At 35.3% G+C, this 18,677-nt stretch overlaps 1 protein-coding gene and 1 non-coding gene across 3 annotated transcripts in view; both read left to right on the top strand.

The window, feature by feature from the left end:
• The window catches only part of SMC3 (structural maintenance of chromosomes 3), a 36,510-nt gene that overhangs the window by 4,177 nt on the left and 13,656 nt on the right, over window positions 1-18,677 (top strand). Inside the window, exons 3-16 of one of the 2 annotated variants that reach the window (XM_017499687.2) lie at window positions 2,347-2,385; window positions 3,836-3,903; window positions 6,078-6,149; window positions 6,498-6,577; window positions 7,290-7,368; window positions 10,315-10,432; window positions 11,633-11,808; window positions 12,280-12,360; window positions 13,110-13,274; window positions 13,565-13,686; window positions 13,915-14,128; window positions 17,516-17,619; window positions 17,800-17,899; window positions 18,310-18,470. In XM_017499687.2, coding sequence (XP_017355176.1) covers window positions 2,347-2,385; window positions 3,836-3,903; window positions 6,078-6,149; window positions 6,498-6,577; window positions 7,290-7,368; window positions 10,315-10,432; window positions 11,633-11,808; window positions 12,280-12,360; window positions 13,110-13,274; window positions 13,565-13,686; window positions 13,915-14,128; window positions 17,516-17,619; window positions 17,800-17,899; window positions 18,310-18,470 — 1,579 coding nt within the window. Of the gene's footprint in view, window positions 1-2,346; window positions 2,386-3,835; window positions 3,904-6,077; window positions 6,150-6,497; window positions 6,578-7,289; window positions 7,380-10,314; window positions 10,433-11,632; window positions 11,809-12,279; window positions 12,361-13,109; window positions 13,275-13,564; window positions 13,687-13,914; window positions 14,129-17,515; window positions 17,620-17,799; window positions 17,900-18,309; window positions 18,471-18,677 lie in introns of those variants that run through there. The other variant, XM_037728235.1, reaches the window with a different exon arrangement.
• Window positions 5,010-5,112, top strand: LOC119467094. Its single transcript, XR_005195619.1, has one exon. It is a non-coding gene; the product is annotated as a small nucleolar RNA U13 (small nucleolar RNA).

The following is an 18,677-nucleotide window of genomic DNA, read 5'->3' as shown; positions in this document are numbered from 1 at the left end:
AAAAAAAAAAAAAAAAAAAGGATCAGGTGGTAGAGGAATGGATTTAGATTTGAAGAAGGGTTTGTCTCCTGGCACCCATCTTTTTCATTGGTCAAAGTTTTCCACGTCTGGCATTAATGCTTTCAAGCTTTTGTTCTGTGGTGCTCTGGGAACTCACACCCGGAAGTCGTCAGGGAATTAGAGCCTCCTTTGGGTCTTCACTATTCAGGAGGACCTGCATATACTCCCAGGGTAGCTTGAAACTACTAGAGGTATTAGGAGACTGAGCCTCTCCAATGATTGGCATCTAAGGCCTGGGTTGAGAAAGGTGAATTTGGAGCCACATATAAGCTGTGTTTACCTGAGTCCGTTTTTAGTCTTTGTATACATCTAAAAGTAAGACTTTTTTTTTTTTTAAATGGGCTTATCCTATAACTTGGTAATCTGTTACTGTCCTTCAGGATAAATCTTGAATATCTTTCCTTATTAATTATTCAGCATCCTTTAAAATTGCTATGTAGTGTTCCACTCTCTAGGTAGGAGTAATTCTTACAAGGAAATCCTTAAAATTTCAGTTATTTATTTATGGATGGATTATGGTTTGAAATATTTATTCATTTAACGACAAATTGTCATCTTCAACGTTTATTTAGAAATAGTTTCAAATTTACAGAAAAATTGCCCCAATTAGAGCTGTACAGAGAATACCCATAAACCCTCTACCTAGATTTACCTATTGTTAACATTTTCCCCACTTGCTTTGTCATTTCTACTTTATGGACAGTTTTTTCCTTAAAATAAGTTACGTACACCATGGTCCTTTATCTCTAATTTTAATGTGTACTTTGTAAGAGGAGGGGTAATCTCTTTCATAATCACAGTAGAATTTACAAGTTATGTAAATTTAATGCTTAATAATCTGTCCAGCTATGGACAGATATGTTCTTCATAGCATGTTCTCCCCCTCTGCTACAGGATCTAATTTAGGATCAGGTATTGCATAGTTGTCATGCTTTTTTAGTCTCCTTTAATCTGGATCATTTCCGTGGCCTTCCTTTGTCTTTTATAACATTGTTATTTTTGAGAAGATATAAATGATATGTCCTCAGGCTATCATATCTGAAGGCACATGAGGTCTGTCTACCTCTTATTGATAATATTACTTTTGATCAACTAGTCCAGGTCTGATGTTTCCATTGTGTAGGTGTTTTTTTTCCCTTGCAACTACTAGGTAATATAAACAGATGCTTTTGGACTGTGAATCTTGTGCTTCTTATCAAACTTTCTGCCTGGATTTAGCATCTGTTGATGACCCTTGCCTTTATTCTGATGGTCACAAAATGATGATTTTTCATTTCCAGCACTCCTTTCACATTTACCACTTGGCATTTGGTAATTCTCCTCCTTCCTTACCTACTTATTTTTTTATTATTGGTATGAATGCATGGATTATTCCCCTATCAATAACGTATAATTTATTTAGTTATATTGGTGCTCAGATTACCCCTAGATTTAGCTACTGAAAGCCGCCCTTCAAGCTGGCTCCTGTGTCTGCCATATGCCTTTTTTAGAAAAAGTACTTCCTTTCTGGCATGACATGAATGATCTTTTTGGGATTTACCTTCCATTAAAGGTGATAACTTTGAGGTTGATTTGCTCAGAATATTTCTGGTTCAGGATTGAGAAGAGTGACATAGTTATTTATGAGTTTTAACACTGAAAATTTCACTAAACAATTACACTTATTTAAAATCAAAAGGATTTGATATACTTTTATGTATAGAACTGCTTATATTTGAATTTTATTAGTCAAAAAGTGCCTTAAAATTGTCTATACTTTTGTGTTCTGTGAGACTACACATGATAATATTGGGTTGATTGTAAACATGAGAACTCTTTAAGGATTTAAAATGATTATTTTAGAATGTTCGCAATATGTGAATCTTTAAATTGTTAAACATATCATGTATAGTTAAAATAGAATTATAAATCCTTTGTAATATGATAAATTATAAGAATCAGGTAGTATATTTAGCTATTCCTATTCATTTTAAACTGTTGGGTAAGAGCAAAAGGATCAGCTGTGAAGTATCCTTAAAGAAAAAACTATTCAGTCTGTACAAAAATTGCATTCATTTGGTGATTATAGTTGTTTTATTGGTTTCTTTTGTTCGCTATTGTGTTTAATTTTAGCTGTTAAGATGTATTTTAAAATTGGATTTTAAAAATTTTAGGGTTTTTTTTTGTTGTTGCTTTTTAGTCTCCATTCACAGGAAGATAAAATTTTGAGTGTTTTTTAAAAAGGTAAACAGTTTTAATTTTATTGGTTTTTATGTAAAATAACTTGTCCTTTTTGAAATTTTACAGTGGGCAGAAATGGATCTGGGAAAAGTAACTTTTTTTATGGTAGGTATTATTTTTTGAATTGTAAATATATTAAGACCTGGGTATCTTAAGGTAGTATATTAAAATCATTGATTTTCTGAGGTTATGTCTGCATGAAACCCAAGAAATACTTTACTTGGGATTGCAGTTTAGAGTAGACGGTTTAGAGTATACAGATCTGAATTCTACTCTGTACCCAGTGGCTAATAAGTATGTGAGACTACATGTAGCCTCTCAAATTGTTCTTTTCACTTTAAAAACGGAGATGTTGGATGTTTGCCCTACCTTAGATGGTTTGTAAGAATGGAATGCAATAGTATGTATAAAAATGCTTTTTAAACTTGAATGTGATATATAAATGTTATAAATGCATATATTAAAATGTATGTAAATGCAGTAGAATAGTTGATAGTAGTGTTTTGGAAAATGGTTGATCTTATTTCACCTTTTAAAAAATGTTTTCTAAACCAATCATCTATTAACAAATCCTTTGAGGAGAAAAACATTTTAACAAAATTAGACTGTTAAGGAGTAGGTTGAAAAATTTGAACTTTTTAGTTGGGTAATGCTTGACGGAAAGGGGCATTTAGTGGACTGTCTTAATAAGAGCAAAGGTTGTATCCCTTCTGTGCACACAAATCTGAAAGGCACTCTGTAGCCTGTATGTCCTGTAATTTGGCAATGATGAGAGAGTGGACTGAAGTGGAAGTATTTCAGAATCTCCAGGGGATGAGGGCAGTGTGAAGTCTCCCCACCCCACGCATGTCCATAACACACACATTAATGCTTACTTATGCATGTGCTTGCTGTCGTGGGCACGTGCCCCTTCCCCCTTCCCCCCACGCAGTGTTAGAGGTCTCTTGAGTGGACTGGGACCAGAACAGCTGAGTAAAGAGTTCCACTTCCTGGGCAGGGTGGTCTAGTTAGGTACTCTATATGAAAGTAGGAATGGCCCCTTCTTAAAGAAGCTAAGTGTAGTATAAGAAATATAGTAGAAGTTGGGCATCTCTAACATTTCCCTGTATTTCCTTAGTTTTATTTCTTTTGGTAAAGTATCCACTTAAGCATATTCTCAAAATATATTCTATTTTGTTAAAAAGGATTTTAACTCATACCATTTATGTCTAGTGGGGGAAAAAGCAAATACCATGTTAACCTAATCAGTGTACACTTTGAGCCAGAGGTGTACCTTAGTTTTGCTTGTCTGTTTTCATATATTGTGATGTTTTCTCTTGATTATCTTACTTAAAATGTTTGAATGAAAACTTTTCAATATTATATCATTTCCTACCTGATTAGTCTGATGTGCAGGCACATTTTCTGCATTTCCTTTTGTCCATATGGAAGAGATAATTTATTTACATTGTCTGTTACCTGACACACAATGTTCTATTGAGGTATGGGAAGTTATACATAAGTCATAAACCCTTTTTTTTTTAGGTTATATTAATAGTTGTTTTTGTATTTCCAGCAATTCAGTTTGTTCTGAGTGATGAGTTTAGTCATCTTCGTCCAGAACAGCGGTTGGCTTTATTGCATGTGAGTGAGACTGCTTTAAGACGTTGTTAATATTATATATATTTTAAAAATAAATTTTCCATGCTAGTTAAAAAAACATTTGTTCAGGTTTCAGATTTTTTGTGAACAAGACACAATCTATCTCATAAGTTTATTACTCTGCTGTGAAGTTTAGCCTAACATGTTAATGTCAAATAAAAGCTCAATTTTTATAGTGGTTAGGAGAAAATTACAGGATTTGCTTATAGATGGATATGTCCTCCATCAAATTTCTTTAAGGATGTGATCTGCAAAGGCTTAAGCAGGTTTGCTGAGGGGGAAGGAGTTTGAGATTGGGGGTTAGGGACTTTAAGATGCAGAACTAAAAGTTAATTGGGAGCATAGAGAAACAACTATTGCAAACTAAACAGTATACAAGTTGTTGTTTTAGCCATATTTGTGAGCATCATTTTCCAGTATGAAAAACAGTAGAGATGTTCTGCAGCTTAACAGTGGGGTTATGTCCTGATAAACCCATCATAAACTGAAAATACCGTAAGTCAAAAATGTACATTAGCCTACAGTTGAGAGTCAAGCAAAATGATCTAACACGAAGTCTGTTTTATAATGAAGTGTTGAATCTCTCATATAATTTTTATTTATTTATTTATTTATTTTTGAGACGGAGTCTTGCTCTGTTGCCAGGCTGGAGTGCAGTGGTGCAATCCCAGCTCACTACAACCTCCGCCTCCCGGGTTCAAGCGATTCTTTCACCTCAGCCTCCCAGGTAGCTGGGACCATAGGCGGGTGCCACCACACCTGGCTAATTTTTGTATTTTTAGTAGAGATGGGGTTTCTGGTGAAACCATTGTTGGCTAGGATGGCCTCAATCTCTTGACCTCGTGATCCGCCTTCCTCGGCCTCCCAAAGTACTGGGATTACAGGCGTGAGCCACCGCACCTGGCTCTCTATATATAATTTATTGAATCCTGTGCTGAAAGTAAAAAAACAGTAATTTTATGGGTACTTGATTTACAGTTTCTACTGACTAGATTGCTTTCCTACCACTGTTAAGTTGAACCGTTATAAGTCAGGGACCACCCGTATATTTACAGTAACGTGAGTTGTTAGAATATTTTATTAAATGGTTCCTTTCGTAGTTCATAAGCATGATGATTGGGTTTTCATGTTCATGTTAGTCATGCCTCCCTGAAACCTTGTTAGGACACTAGCCATATTACCAATGTGAGTGGAAAATAATAATATGAGTAATGGACTAAAGTAATTTTAGGATAGAAAATCATAAAAGACTACAATAAAATGATATAATTAATCATCCTTTTGGTTTGAATATTGCTTATTAAGGACTAGAAATTTCTCAGTATATCTTAACAATGTTTCTCACACATAGGAAATTATTTTGTTTAGCTGTTGTTCCCCCCCACCGCCCACCTTGTTGTTTGAATTTGTAGCCCTGTAATCAGAATTGATTTCCTATAGAAAAATTCTTTTTAGGTTTTTCAGATTGGCATTAAAATAATAACCTCTTTGGTATAGTTCTTCATTGTATTTAGCTACTACATAGTAATGGTTTCTAGAATCTGGAAGGTATCTGTACTCGATACCATAATTTTTCTGTCATAGATTGGTTTAAATGTGACACATGTTAAATGTGTATATTTCTATAATAGGTTTAAAACTGTAGAATGTCTCAAATATTTTTTAAAAACCGGTTTTTGATAATTATCCCATGATTTATTAGGGTTTCTTTCCAGCATTAAGATGAGTCTGTAAGAGAAGAGCCTCATGGTATATTAGCAAATAGGTAGAATTAAATGGTCCCAGTCTTGCAGTCTAATAAAGTGGTCTGTAAAATCAGATTTAAGGATATGTAACTTTGACATGTCCTGCATAGTTCTTATTTTTTGTTCAGAATCAAAAGCTTGGTTGAGTTTTGTTATCTTAATCTAATGTCTCTGCTGTTTTGGCGAGAGGGATATATACTATCCCTCTGGAGATACCCCCAAAGTATGTATCCCTCTTGCCAAAACAGCAGAGATGTTAGATTAGTGTGTATGTGTGTGTATATATATATATGAATCTAGTAGAAATTTTTCTCAATTGAATCAGACTTGTTATCATGCCCTAGACTTTAAGAAGTGTTTAAAGAATATGAATATATTAAATGGCAGATTTCTTACTTTTTTCATTTTTAGGAAGGTACTGGTCCTCGTGTTATTTCTGCTTTTGTGGAGATTATTTTTGATAATTCAGACAACCGGTTACCAGTAAGTAACTTGTTTTTTTTTAAGTAATGTTGAGAATTTAATTGGTGTAGCTAATTTTCTTCATACTTTGAAACTTTTTAAGCTTTTATCATTTATGCTATAGTAATTACACAGTTTACATACTGATTAGATCTGAAAATGACAATGAATGTTAACAAATGTGAATATACAAGCTGTTGTGAAGAAGTGTCTTGGTTAAGAGTATTGAGTATTCGTAGTATTGTCTTTAGTGAGGTAACTGAAATTTTAAAATAAATAATTATGGTCAGGGACTTTCTAAAATGACCTCATTTGAAAAGTTTTCTTCTTTACTATTAAATTAATTTAGAGCTTTTACATTTTTTCTAGATTGATAAAGAGGAAGTTTCACTTCGAAGAGTTATTGGTGCCAAAAAAGATCAGTATTTCTTAGACAAGAAGATGGTCACGTAAGCGTTTTTCTTTTCTTTTGTTAAAGAATTGAATTTATACTTAAATAGAAATGGGGTGTTTGCTATATTGGCCAGGTAGGCCACGAACTCCTGACCTCAAACGATCCACCTCTGGCTTTGGGATTACAGACATGAGCCACCACGCTCAGCTAGTATTTTTCTTTTCCTCAAGATGCAGTCTTGCTTTGTCGCCCAGGCTGGAGTGCAGTGGCGCGATCTTGGCTCACTTCAGCCTCTGCTTCCCAGGTTCAAGCCATTCTCCTGCCTCAGCCTCCCAAGTAGCCGGGATTACAGGCATCCATCACCACACCTGGCTAATTTTTATATTCGTAGTAGAGATGGGGTTTCACCATGTAGGCCAGGCTGGTCTTGAACTCTTGACCTCTTGATCCGCCTACCTTGGCCTCAAAGTGCTCGGATTATAGGCCTGAGCCACTGCGCCTGGCTTGCATTTTTCTTTATGTTTATAATTTCCTTACAAACAAGTAAAAGTATTCATTTACCTGCCTCATGTATGAGAAATATTTGCTTCATCTTCAACAAATCAATATATAGTGGATAAACATAAGAATCAGAAAGTTCTGAGAACAATACAGATGGTTTAATTACTGATCTTCACTCCCTAATGCTACTAACTCAGGGGCTAGTCTACTTATTGCTTAATGGTACTTTAAAATTATTTATCTGAAAGTAATTTCATTGTCAACAGGAAAAATGATGTGATGAACCTTCTTGAAAGTGCTGGTTTTTCCCGAAGCAATCCTTATTATATTGTTAAACAAGGAAAGGTAAAACAATTGTATGTCCTTTTTTAATAGAATTTGTTTTCTGAGTAATTCTTGAGTGATGAATTTGATTTATTGATTTGAGTGGTTAAGCTGAAGGAAAAATGGCCATATCTTTTACATGGCCATAAAGTACCAAATAGATCCATTGCATGTTGAGATGGAAGTATTTCAGCAGATTAGGCGGATCTTGTTTTCCTAGTGACTGGTATTACTGAGGTGAAAGTATGGGAAGACATTATTGGCTTATGAAAGTTGCAATAATTAAGAACATTGTAGAAATTCTATAAAAATCACATTTGAAAAAATTACTTTATAAAATTAGTTTTTTGCATTATTTATATTAATCACAGAATTAAAATATTGAAAAACTAACATTACCAGAAATCTGCCATTGTGCTGCATGTTATTTTCCCTAATAGGGATTATATTTTTTACAGTTTTTTAGCAGCCAAGTTACAAACTTTTTTAACTGATTGTTCTCGCTTCTTAAATACTTCCACTTTGTTTTGGACTAGGGAAAATTCTTGAAGAATGTTCACTTATTTTATACTATAGGCTTTTTTTTCCTAGATATGTATGGGAAAGTTAGCATTCAGAAGAAGTGATTAGGAAGAATATGGAGTTTCAGTTTCAGAAAATGTACCAGAAGAACAAGTTGTTTTTTTTTTTTTCCCCCCCGATTTTACTATTTGTGAGAGATTTTTTAAATAGAGGCTGATTTGAAAGAGCACTTTACTGAGATCTGTGTGCTCTCAGCGTAGGCCCTTTTACTTCATATCAGTTTCTGCCCGTACGCCATCCTTGATGCCTTATCTAAAAGTGTTGCCTTCTCCCCAAGCCTATGTGCTTTATTTCCTTAATGTCTTTTATTTTTCCTCATAACACTTAAATTACACTGTTATGATAATACTTATTTTCTGTCTTTTCCTACAGAATGTAAACTGCATGAGGGCAGGGCCCTTTCTGCTTTGTTTTCTCTTTTCTAGTGCCCAGCAGTGGCACATGTTGTAGCCATTTGATAAATATGTTTTTGCTGGGCGTGGGGGCTCACGCCTGTAATCCAAACACTTTGGAGGCCAAGGCGGGCGGATCACCTGAGGTCAGGAGTTCAAGACCAGCCTGACCAACATGGTGAAACCCTGTCTTTAAAAAGGAAAAAAGAAGATAAATATGTTTTTGTTTTTGTTTTTTTTGAGACAGAATCTTGCTCTGTCACCCAGGCTGGAGTGCAGTGGCACAGTCTTGGCTCACTGCAACTGCTGCCTCTGGGGTTTAAGTGATTCTCCTGCCTCAGCCTCCTGAGTAGCTGGGATTACAGGCCTGCACCACCACGCCCAGCTAATTTTTGTATTTTTAGTAGAGACAGGGTTTTACTATGTTGGTCAGGCTGGTCTTGAACTCCTGACCTTGTGATCTGCCCACCTCGGCCTCCCAAAGTGCTGGGATTACAGGCGTGAGCCACCGCGGCTGGCCTGATAAATAATTTTTAAGTGAGTAAATTGCATGAATGGACATATGTAATTGGAGCTCTCAATAATGAAGATCTGAAGGATGATTCTTATAGATATTTTTGATAGACCATGTGTTCTTAGCTTAGAGTAACTATCATTTCAACTTTTTTTTTTTTTGAGACGGAGTTTCACTCATGTTACCCAGGCTGGAGTGCAATGGCGCGATCTCGGCTCACCACAACCTCCGCCTCCTGGGTTCAGGCAATTCTCCTGCCTCAGCCTCCTGAGTAGCTGGGATTACAGGCACACACCACCATGCCCAGCTAATTTTTTGTATTTTTAGTAGAGACGGGGTTTCACCATGTTGACCAGGATGGTCTCGATCTCTTGACCTCGTGATCCACCCGCCTCGGCCTCCCAAAGTGCTGGGATTACAGGCTTGAGTCACCGCGCCCGGCCATTTCAACTTTTTAATGCAGTGATATCATTTTTGACATTTAGGGATACTTGTTATATATTAAGTTGGCATGGCAGTTAAGTTGTTACCATTCTCTCTATATTTAAAACACACAATTTTGTCATACAGTTAGCCCTCTGTATCTGTGGATTCCACATCTGCAAATTCAACCAACCATGGATCAAAAATATTTAAATAAAAATTTAAAATAATAGTACAATAAGAAATACAACTTTAAAAATACAGTATAACTGTTTACATAGCATTTACATTGTATTAAGCATTGTAAGTAGAGATTAAAGTATACGGAAGGATGTGCATAGGTTATGTGCAAATAATATGCCATTTTATATAAGTGACTTGAGCATCCTTGGATTTTGGTATCTGCAGAGGGTCCTAGAACCAATATTCCATGGAAACTGAGGAAGAATAGTACTTTTAATATATAGTTTTTAAAAAAATATAGTCAGTGATGATTTCGCCTTATAAAAATACTTTGTTCTGTGAGAATGGAGCTCATCTTTTATACCTCATCATGCTGACTAAGAAAAAGATGATGGTGTGAGATACTCCTTCACTTGTTAGGCCTAATCATAAAGGAGAGTTATGGACATAACAGTTATATTTGGAGTGTATTTGGTAAATTTAAGTAAAGGAGACATAGATATGTAGGCGTATGTACTATACTAATGACATTGGCCAAATCATAAGCTACCTAAAACTTGGCATGTCCCAAATTCAAAAGTCTGAAATACAAAATGTTCTACAATCTGAAACCTTTTGAGTATTGACAAGACATTCAAAAGAAATGCTTGTTGGAGCATTTTGGATTTCAAACTTTTGCATTTGGGTTGCCCAACTGGTAAGTATAAATGCAAATATTCCAAAACCTGAAAAAATCTAAAATCTGTACTGGTTCCCAATCATTTTGTATAAGGGATACCCAACCTGCATGTGTGTTAAAAACTTTTCAATGTGGGGTTCTTGTTCTTAAACAGACACTACTGCTATAAAATGATTATTTTTTGAAATTTTTAGATCAACCAGATGGCGACAGCACCAGATTCTCAGAGATTAAAGCTATTAAGAGAAGTAGCTGGTACTAGAGTGTATGATGAACGAAAGGAAGAAAGCATCTCTTTAATGAAAGAAACAGGTAAAATAAATGTGATTCTGCCATATTTTTGTTGTTGCAAATTACTGTTATTTTAACAGAGTAGCTCCATGATAGGAACATAGTAGGTATTCAGTATACAACAGCAATAGATAATGCTGTTATTAATAAAAATTGAGAATCCATAACCCCAGTGATGTTAGCAGGTTTTTTTTTTTTTTTTTTTTTTTTTTTTGACAGAGTCTTTTTAATGGAGTCAGGCTGTAGTGCAATTGCACGCTCTTGGCTCACCACAACCTCCACCTCCTGGGTTCAAGCAGTTCTCCTGGCTCAGCTTCCCAATTATCTGGGATTACAGGTGCGCACCACCACGCCTGGCTAATTTTTGTGTTTTTAAGTAGAGACAGGGTTTCACCATGTTGGTCAGGCTGTTCTCGAACCCCTGACCTCGTGATCCGCCTGCCTCAGCCTCCCAAAGTGCTGGGATTGCAGCTGTGAGCCACCGCGCCTTGCTGGCAGCTTTTAAAAATACTGTGGAAAGGCACACTGACTTCTTTTCGGTTTTTGAGATAGAGTCTTGCTCTGTCACCTAGGCTGGAATGCAATGGCGTGATGTCCACTTACTGCAACCTCTGCCTCCTGGGCTCAAGTGATTCTCCTGCCTCAGCCTTCCAGAGTAGTTGGGATTACAGGTGCCCACCACCATGCCCAGTTAATTTTTGCATTTTTAGTAGAGACAGGGTTTCACCATGTTGTCCAGACTGGTCTCAAAATCCTAACCTCAGGTAATCTGCCTGCCTTGACTTCCTAAAATGCTGGGATTACAGGCATGAGCCACCATGCCTGGCCAGCACACCGACTTTTTAAAAGGAAGTTTAAATTGAGGCCCTTACTACATGTTACAAAAGAACCAGTGTCACCATGTGTAAATTTGTTCTCTGATGCTTTTCATGATAAAGCATCTTAATCCATTTATGCTTAGTGTTCCATTATTGGAATGCTAAGCTTGTGGGAGTTACTTGTATCCTACTGCTCAAGGTCATCACCAAGGTCTGATTTTTCACACAAAAAATTTGCAACCTCTGGCATAAATGGGTTAATTGCTATTTTAGTATTTTAATTTTGGTTACCACATAATGTTAAAGAAATTATGCTACAGTTCTTAAGAATTATTTAATTCAAGGTATATTTAAGTGATATTACATAAAAATTTTATTAACTCCTTTCCTCATTTCTTTTAAGAGGGCAAACGGGAAAAAATCAATGAGTTGTTAAAATACATTGAAGAGAGATTACATACTTTAGAGGAAGAAAAGGAAGAACTAGCTCAGTATCAGAAGTGGGATAAAATGAGACGAGCCCTGGAATATACCATTTACAATCAGGAACTTAACGAGACTCGTGCTAAACTTGATGAGGTAAAATATTTACCTTTGACACTTGAAATCAGATTAATTTTGTTTTTATTAATATGTTAAACTCATGCCATAATTACACTTTTTAGTGAATTTTAAATAGAAACTTTAAAAAGCCTCTCAATTTATTAGCAAGTTTTTTCTTTCTGTTTGAGGAAAATACCCATGTAGTCCTTGCTATATAGTTTTATCTGAAATATAATCAGATGGTGGTATTAGGCAGACAAGATGATAGGAAAGCCATTTTGAAGGCTTCTTGTAGTTTTCGAATATATTTTGTAATTAGTATTGTTGACATTTTGTACAAAAATTTAAGTAGTGCTTCAGTTTTCTAGTTAAAATGATTTTTAAACTTTTTGTAAAATTTTTGAGTTTTTACTTTTGGTTTATTTTAATAAATTTTTATTAGATGTTATGAAACATTTAGCAAATAACAAAATGCGTTAGATAAAACTTTTTTTTTTTTTTTCTTAGCTTTCTGCTAAGCGAGAGACTAGTGGAGAAAAATCCAGACAATTAAGAGATGCCCAGCAGGATGCAAGAGATAAAATGGAGGTAAGATTATAAACAAGGTTCCTGTTAACTTTTTTCTTTTGAGACAGGGTCTCGCTCTGTCATCTAGGCTGCAGTGCAGTGGTGCCATCATGGCTCATTCTAGCCTTGACTTCCGTGGCTCAGGCAGTCTTCTTGCCTCAGCTTCTTGAATAGCTGGGACCACAAGTGTACCACCACACCTGTCTAATTTTTAAATTTATTGTAGAGATGAAGCCTTGCCATGTTGCCCAGGCTGGTCACAAAGTCCTGGACTCAAGTGGTTCTTCTGCCTCAGCCTCCTGAAGTATTTTTTTGTTGTTTTAAGAGAGGGTGTCACTTCATTGCATAGGGTGGAGTGCAGTGATGAGATCACAGCTCACTGCAACCTTGATCTTCCAAGCTCAAGTTATCCTCCCACCTCAGCCTCCTAATTTTTTTATTTTTTGAAGAGAGAGAATCTTACTATTGTTGCCCAGGCCTGTCTCAAACTCCTGGGTTCGAGCAGTCCTCCCACTTGGGCCTCCCAAAGTGATGAGATTATAGGCTTGAGCAACCATGTCTAGCCATCTTATGTTTTTGACCATAGTAAACCCTTTTGTACCAGAATTATGGAATGATAACCACAAGGGGGATTTAGAGGAACTGAATATTGAAAAGACAAAGTAGTACTAAAGGTGTAAGTGAAAGAAGGGACAGAATTAATAGTGTCACAATTCTGCTATTGTACTTCTAATTGCCTGACTTATTTTCTGTTTAATACTTTTGAATAGGATATTGAACGCCAAGTCAGAGAATTGAAAACAAAAATTTCAGCTATGAAAGAAGAAAAGGAACAGCTTAGTGCTGAAAGACAAGAACAAATTAAGCAGAGGACTAAGTTGGAGCTTAAAGCCAAGGATTTACAAGATGAACTGGCAGGCAATAGTGAACAGAGGGTAAGTTAAAATGCTAAAAATGAAAGACATAAATGTTCAGGTGAGCAGGAACTGCAGAAGACAGTCCTTACTGTGACTGGTATGTGCTGGAATTTTTTTTAAAGCTTTGCTACATTAACATAATTTGTACTCAAGTAATAACTTAGTACTGTCTTGTTTCTTAAAAAAGAGTTTCATGTTACAGGTGGGTTTTCTCATGAAGTTTTTTTCATGAGAAAACGTTTTGTGATAGACTTAAATTTCGCAAAAAGTTTAAAGCAGTTTGCATTTTTACTTACCTTTATTTACAGAAACGTTTATTAAAAGAGAGGCAGAAGCTGCTTGAAAAAATAGAAGAAAAGCAGAAAGAACTGGCAGAAACAGAACCTAAATTCAACAGTGTAAAAGAGAAAGAAGAACGAGGAATTGCTAGGTCTGAGAATTTTCACCAACACTTTAACTTTCTACATCATATTACGTAAAACTAGGTAGTCCAAGGAGCTCAATTATATATAGCGGCTTTTTACACTTAATTTATTTTTTTTGGTATCATTTTGAAAAATGGCTTTATGTGTCTGTGTACAGTTGACATTATTCATGACAATTAAACTTGATTATTTTTTATTCTCCTTTTGAACCCATTCTCTTCTATTTTGTGTAGATTGGCTCAAGCTACCCAGGAAAGAACGGATCTTTACGCAAAACAGGGTCGAGGAAGCCAGTTTACATCAAAAGAAGAAAGGGATAAGTGGATTAAAAAGGAACTCAAGTCTTTAGATCAGGCTATTAATGACAAGAAAAGACAGATTGCTGCTATACATAAGGATTTGGAAGATACTGAAGCAAATAAAGAGAAAAATCTGGAGCAGTATAATGTAAGAACTTTTATAGTTGCTTTGCAAGACTCTTTCAGAAGAGATAAACGTCTTTAGTTTTATCTACTTCAGGTTTTCTTTTTAAGTAAGTCTACATGTTACTCTTAAAATATAGGACAGATACTTATTTAGAAAAGGCCAGCACAGTTTTATATACATATAGTAGTTTGCTTTTTTAAAGAATATTCATGTCAGTGAGACTTTATTTAGATTAAATATATTAAAATGTGTGTATTTTTAATTTTTTTGAGGTAGGGTCTTATTCTGTCACCCAATCTGGAGTGCAGTGGTGCAAACACAGCTCACTGCATCCTCCACCTATGAGACTCAATGATCCTCCATCCTTAGACTCCTAAGTAACTGGGACCATAGGCATGTACCACCATGCCCAGCAAAAAAATAAATAATTGGAAGAGACAGGGTTTCACCATGTTGGCCAGGCTGGTCTAGAACACCTTACCTCAGGTTATCTGCCTGCCTCTGCCCAAAGTGCTGGGATTGACAAGCGTGAGCCACCGTGTCCAGCCCAGCCAGAAAAATTTTTATTTATTTTTTTTTGTAGAGACTGGGTCTTACCTTGTGGCCTAGGCTGGTCTCGAAATCTTGGGCTTAAGCAGTCCTCCCACCTTGGTTTCTCAAAGTGCTGGGATTACAGGCGTGAGCCACTGTGCCCAGCCTATGTTTTTGTGAATTGGTAGTATGTGTGTCTTACATACCTTTAATTTTAACAACATGTCATATATGTCTAAAACAACTTAATAGTAACATCTTTTAAAACTTTACTTTTTGGTATTCTAGCATCATGTATTACATTTTGTTGTCATGTTTCTTTTATATGCTTTAATCTGGACCAGTTCTTTCATTTTTTCTTGACTTTTGTGATTTAACATTTAAATTATTTGTTATGAAGTACATATATTAATATTTATGTACTTATTAATTGTATATTATATATAATTATTTCTTTCTAATCTTTTATAGGACTTAAGTTTTTGGTGACTTACCTTTGAATGTATCCAAAACCTCAATGAAATTTTTAGAGAAACAGGTGTTTTCTTTGTATTCATATTCTCACTCTATTTAATATTTAATTACATAACCGAAACAAAAACATAGTAGGGAGCAAACACAATAGTCTCTGTAAACATAAACAACTTAACAGGTAGGTAAAATTCCCAGGAATGTAGCCTGCTGTTTTTGGAAGTCCAGTTGTGCTATGGGCTTTAGTTGTGACACTTTGTGGAGGGAGTGGAAAACCTGGGTTAATCCAGGTAGTCTTGTATATGGTTAGTATAGTCTGAACTGTGATAGTTACACTTCTTTTCTTGAAATAAGATGAGTTTTCTCTTGAGTTTATGAAACCACCAACCTCAGCAGATGCCCTTTTTGAAGGAGCCTCCGGTGAGAGAATTTATTCATTTTTTGTCATTCTTGAAGTTTATTATTTTCCAATATTCCAACCACACTTCTCATTATCAGAATTGACACTTCTGAAGATGAAGCTTTGCCATTGGACAAAGATGATTTTAAAGTGCTGATTGCATTATGTAAAATGACCTTTTGCCTCTTGGTATAATCCTAATTTTTCCACAGTATATTTTTAAGGCCTGCAGTATGAAAAATGAAATGCCTTTTGGTGGTTTTATTATGATTTATTATGTTTCTTTTATGTGATACGTATCCTACATACTTAGCAAACTAAATTTTTAGGCTTTTCTAACTGATGTTAGTGGTATGTTGGCCCTAGCAACTGCTGTGGAGAAGAGGAAGCTTTTAAATAGTTTCAGTGCAAACTAAATGCTTTCTTTTTTCTTTTGCATTATTCAATAAAGTCTACAAAACACTATATTTAGAATTTAACATAGATAGCTTACTTTATTATTGGTTCTGAGTAGCATCATTGTCTCAGAAAGGGAACCATTAGTGTTGTTACACCTGGAAAAAAAGTATGTAGGATTTTAGAAATACTGTAAGCTGTAATGCTAGTTAATAACACAACAATCTTTGTTTAGGACTATAAAAGATGAAACATTAATTTAGGAAAGCTGACTCTTCAAGGTTTACACTCTTCTTTATACATGTATTCAAATAGCCTGGGGATGAATTAAGTAATTGCTGCAGAAAAGTTAAATTTTACATACAGAATTTACTCTTTTACGGTTTCAGATACCACCGAATGTCAGATTCCTCATGTGTAGAATTAATGGGTTTCATTATCCAAGATGTTAAAAGTGATTCTGATTATCCAAGATATTATGACTCAGTAGTAACATTGACTTTTTCTCATTGGAATTAGTAGTAACATTGACTCTTTGTCCATTACAATTTTGGACAAAAAGTTAATGTTACTATTGAGGATTAATACTTGTTAGTACACTGTGGGAATATTTATAGTTACTTTGATATCTGACAATAATTAGTCATAATACAAACAGATGAATGTAATTCGCGAAGCGATTTGAAGCCCTTCCCCTAAGGGATAATCTTCAGATTTATTTTGCTTGTTTTATTGCTTCCCAAGAAGGCAAGGATTTTTGTTTGCTTTGGTCTTTGATTATTCTCCACTTGTTATAGGAATGCCTGGTATGTACTGGGCTTTGGTAACTTCATTAAGTGGATGAAATGTCAGCTTCCCTAAACTCTAGCCAATGAGGATACTGCATTTTTTTCAGCTCAGTATAATTTACTAAGTTAATGAATACAGTTCATTAACTATCCTTAAGGAAACAGTACCTAACGTTAGGTTCTTACAGATTACTTACAGGTTCTGCCTTTTAACATTTTTAGCTTATTTTCCTTGAATGTGAAATAGTTGAATGTAGTTTTTGTGGTTTGTTGTGTGTGTGTAGAGGGGGCAGTATGAAAGTAATGCACTATTATGAGAACTTAGATTTTTCTAAAATTCTGGAGTGTATATTATAGAAATAGGAAGATTTAGATCACGAATGAACAAAACTTTTATTTTAGCAACATGTTTTAGAGTATTTAATGGTTTGTGTTTACTGGTGATATGCTCTTTTGCCTAAAGACAACTTTTAAAAACTGAAATTGGATTTTTCAACAGCATCATTAAGGTATAATTGACATACAGCAAATTGTACATATTTAAAGTACATCATTCTTCCTAGTCAGGAAAGTGGCAAAAATAAATAAATTATACAATTTGCCGAGTTTTGACATACATATACATCTGCAAAATCATCACCACAATTAAGACAATAAACATGTTTGTGTCCCAGAAATGTTTTCCATACCCCTTTTTAATTCCTCCCTCCCTTACCTTTTGTCTCCTCCCCCAGCCTTTTGCAATCACCGATCTACTTTATGTCACTGTGGATTAGTTTGATGAAACTGAATTTTAAATTTGAATTACTTTTATTTCCATAGAAACTGGACCAAGATCTTAATGAAGTCAAAGCTCGAGTGGAAGAACTGGACAGAAAATATTATGAAGTAAAAAATAAGAAAGATGAATTACAAAGTGAAAGAAAGTTAGTATAGACTAAGATACGCATTAATTTTTTGAGTAATGTTAGTTGCTAGATGTTTTGTGGTCTTTAAGTTACAAATTAATTGTACAGGCTTGTTTTCTCTATTTGATTCTAAACTATACTGTTCATGCATCCTCATGCCTGTTTAAAGTTAAAGACAGTCTACTTTTTATTGATTAGTTACTTGTGGAGAGAAGAGAATGCAGAACAGCAAGCACTTGCTGCTAAAAGAGAAGATCTTGAAAAGAAGCAACAACTTCTTAGAGCGGCAACGGGAAAGGTGATTCATCACCTCTGTTTACACTGAGTCATTGAGTTGTTACATGAGAAGTTACTACCTTCAGGGCGTAGGTCATGGGTCCCAAGTGATAAATACGAGTAGAGTCTAAATTATCTTCTAAATATGAAATGATAGAGATTAGTTTTATTACTACACATACTATTAATAGTAGCACTTTTGATTTTCAGATAAAGAGCCCATTTTTAACACTACTGTTATAGAACAGAACCTATCATATAACCTCTTAACATGTAGTTGGCATATTGTGAGGTGGTGATGTGTTTGTTGGAGAGAATGTTTAGTTTTATCACTAGTAATGTTTTAAAATATATGGTGTTGTGGGCTCATGTCTTAGCAGGAGTGCCATTGGTGGTGGTATTTTAATATTCTTCACATCTGACAATTCACAGGCCATTTTAAATGGAATAGACAGCATAAACAAAGTGCTAGACCACTTTCGTCGAAAAGGAATAAACCAGCATGTTCAAAATGGCTATCATGGCATTGTGATGAATAACTTTGAATGTGAACCAGCTTTCTACACATGCGTGGAAGTCACTGCTGGAAACAGGTTAACTCTTTTGCTTGATATTTAGCATTTTTAAAAGAGGGATTAAGAATAGCCTAAGAAGGCCGGGCGCGGTGGCTCAAGCCTGTAATCCCAGCACTTTGGGAGGCCGAGGCGGGTGGATCACGAGGTCAAGAGATCGAGACCATCCTGGTCAGCATGGTGAAACCCCGCCTCTACTAAAAATACAAAAAAAAATTAGCTGGGCAT

The sequence above is a fragment of the Cebus imitator genome, unplaced genomic scaffold, assembly GCF_001604975.1.
Source record: "Cebus imitator isolate Cc_AM_T3 unplaced genomic scaffold, Cebus_imitator-1.0 Scaffold259, whole genome shotgun sequence".
Lineage (NCBI taxonomy): Eukaryota > Metazoa > Chordata > Mammalia > Primates > Cebidae > Cebus > Cebus imitator.
The sequence above is the reverse complement of the archived record's forward strand: the minus strand, read 5'-3'. Positions and strand labels throughout refer to the sequence as shown.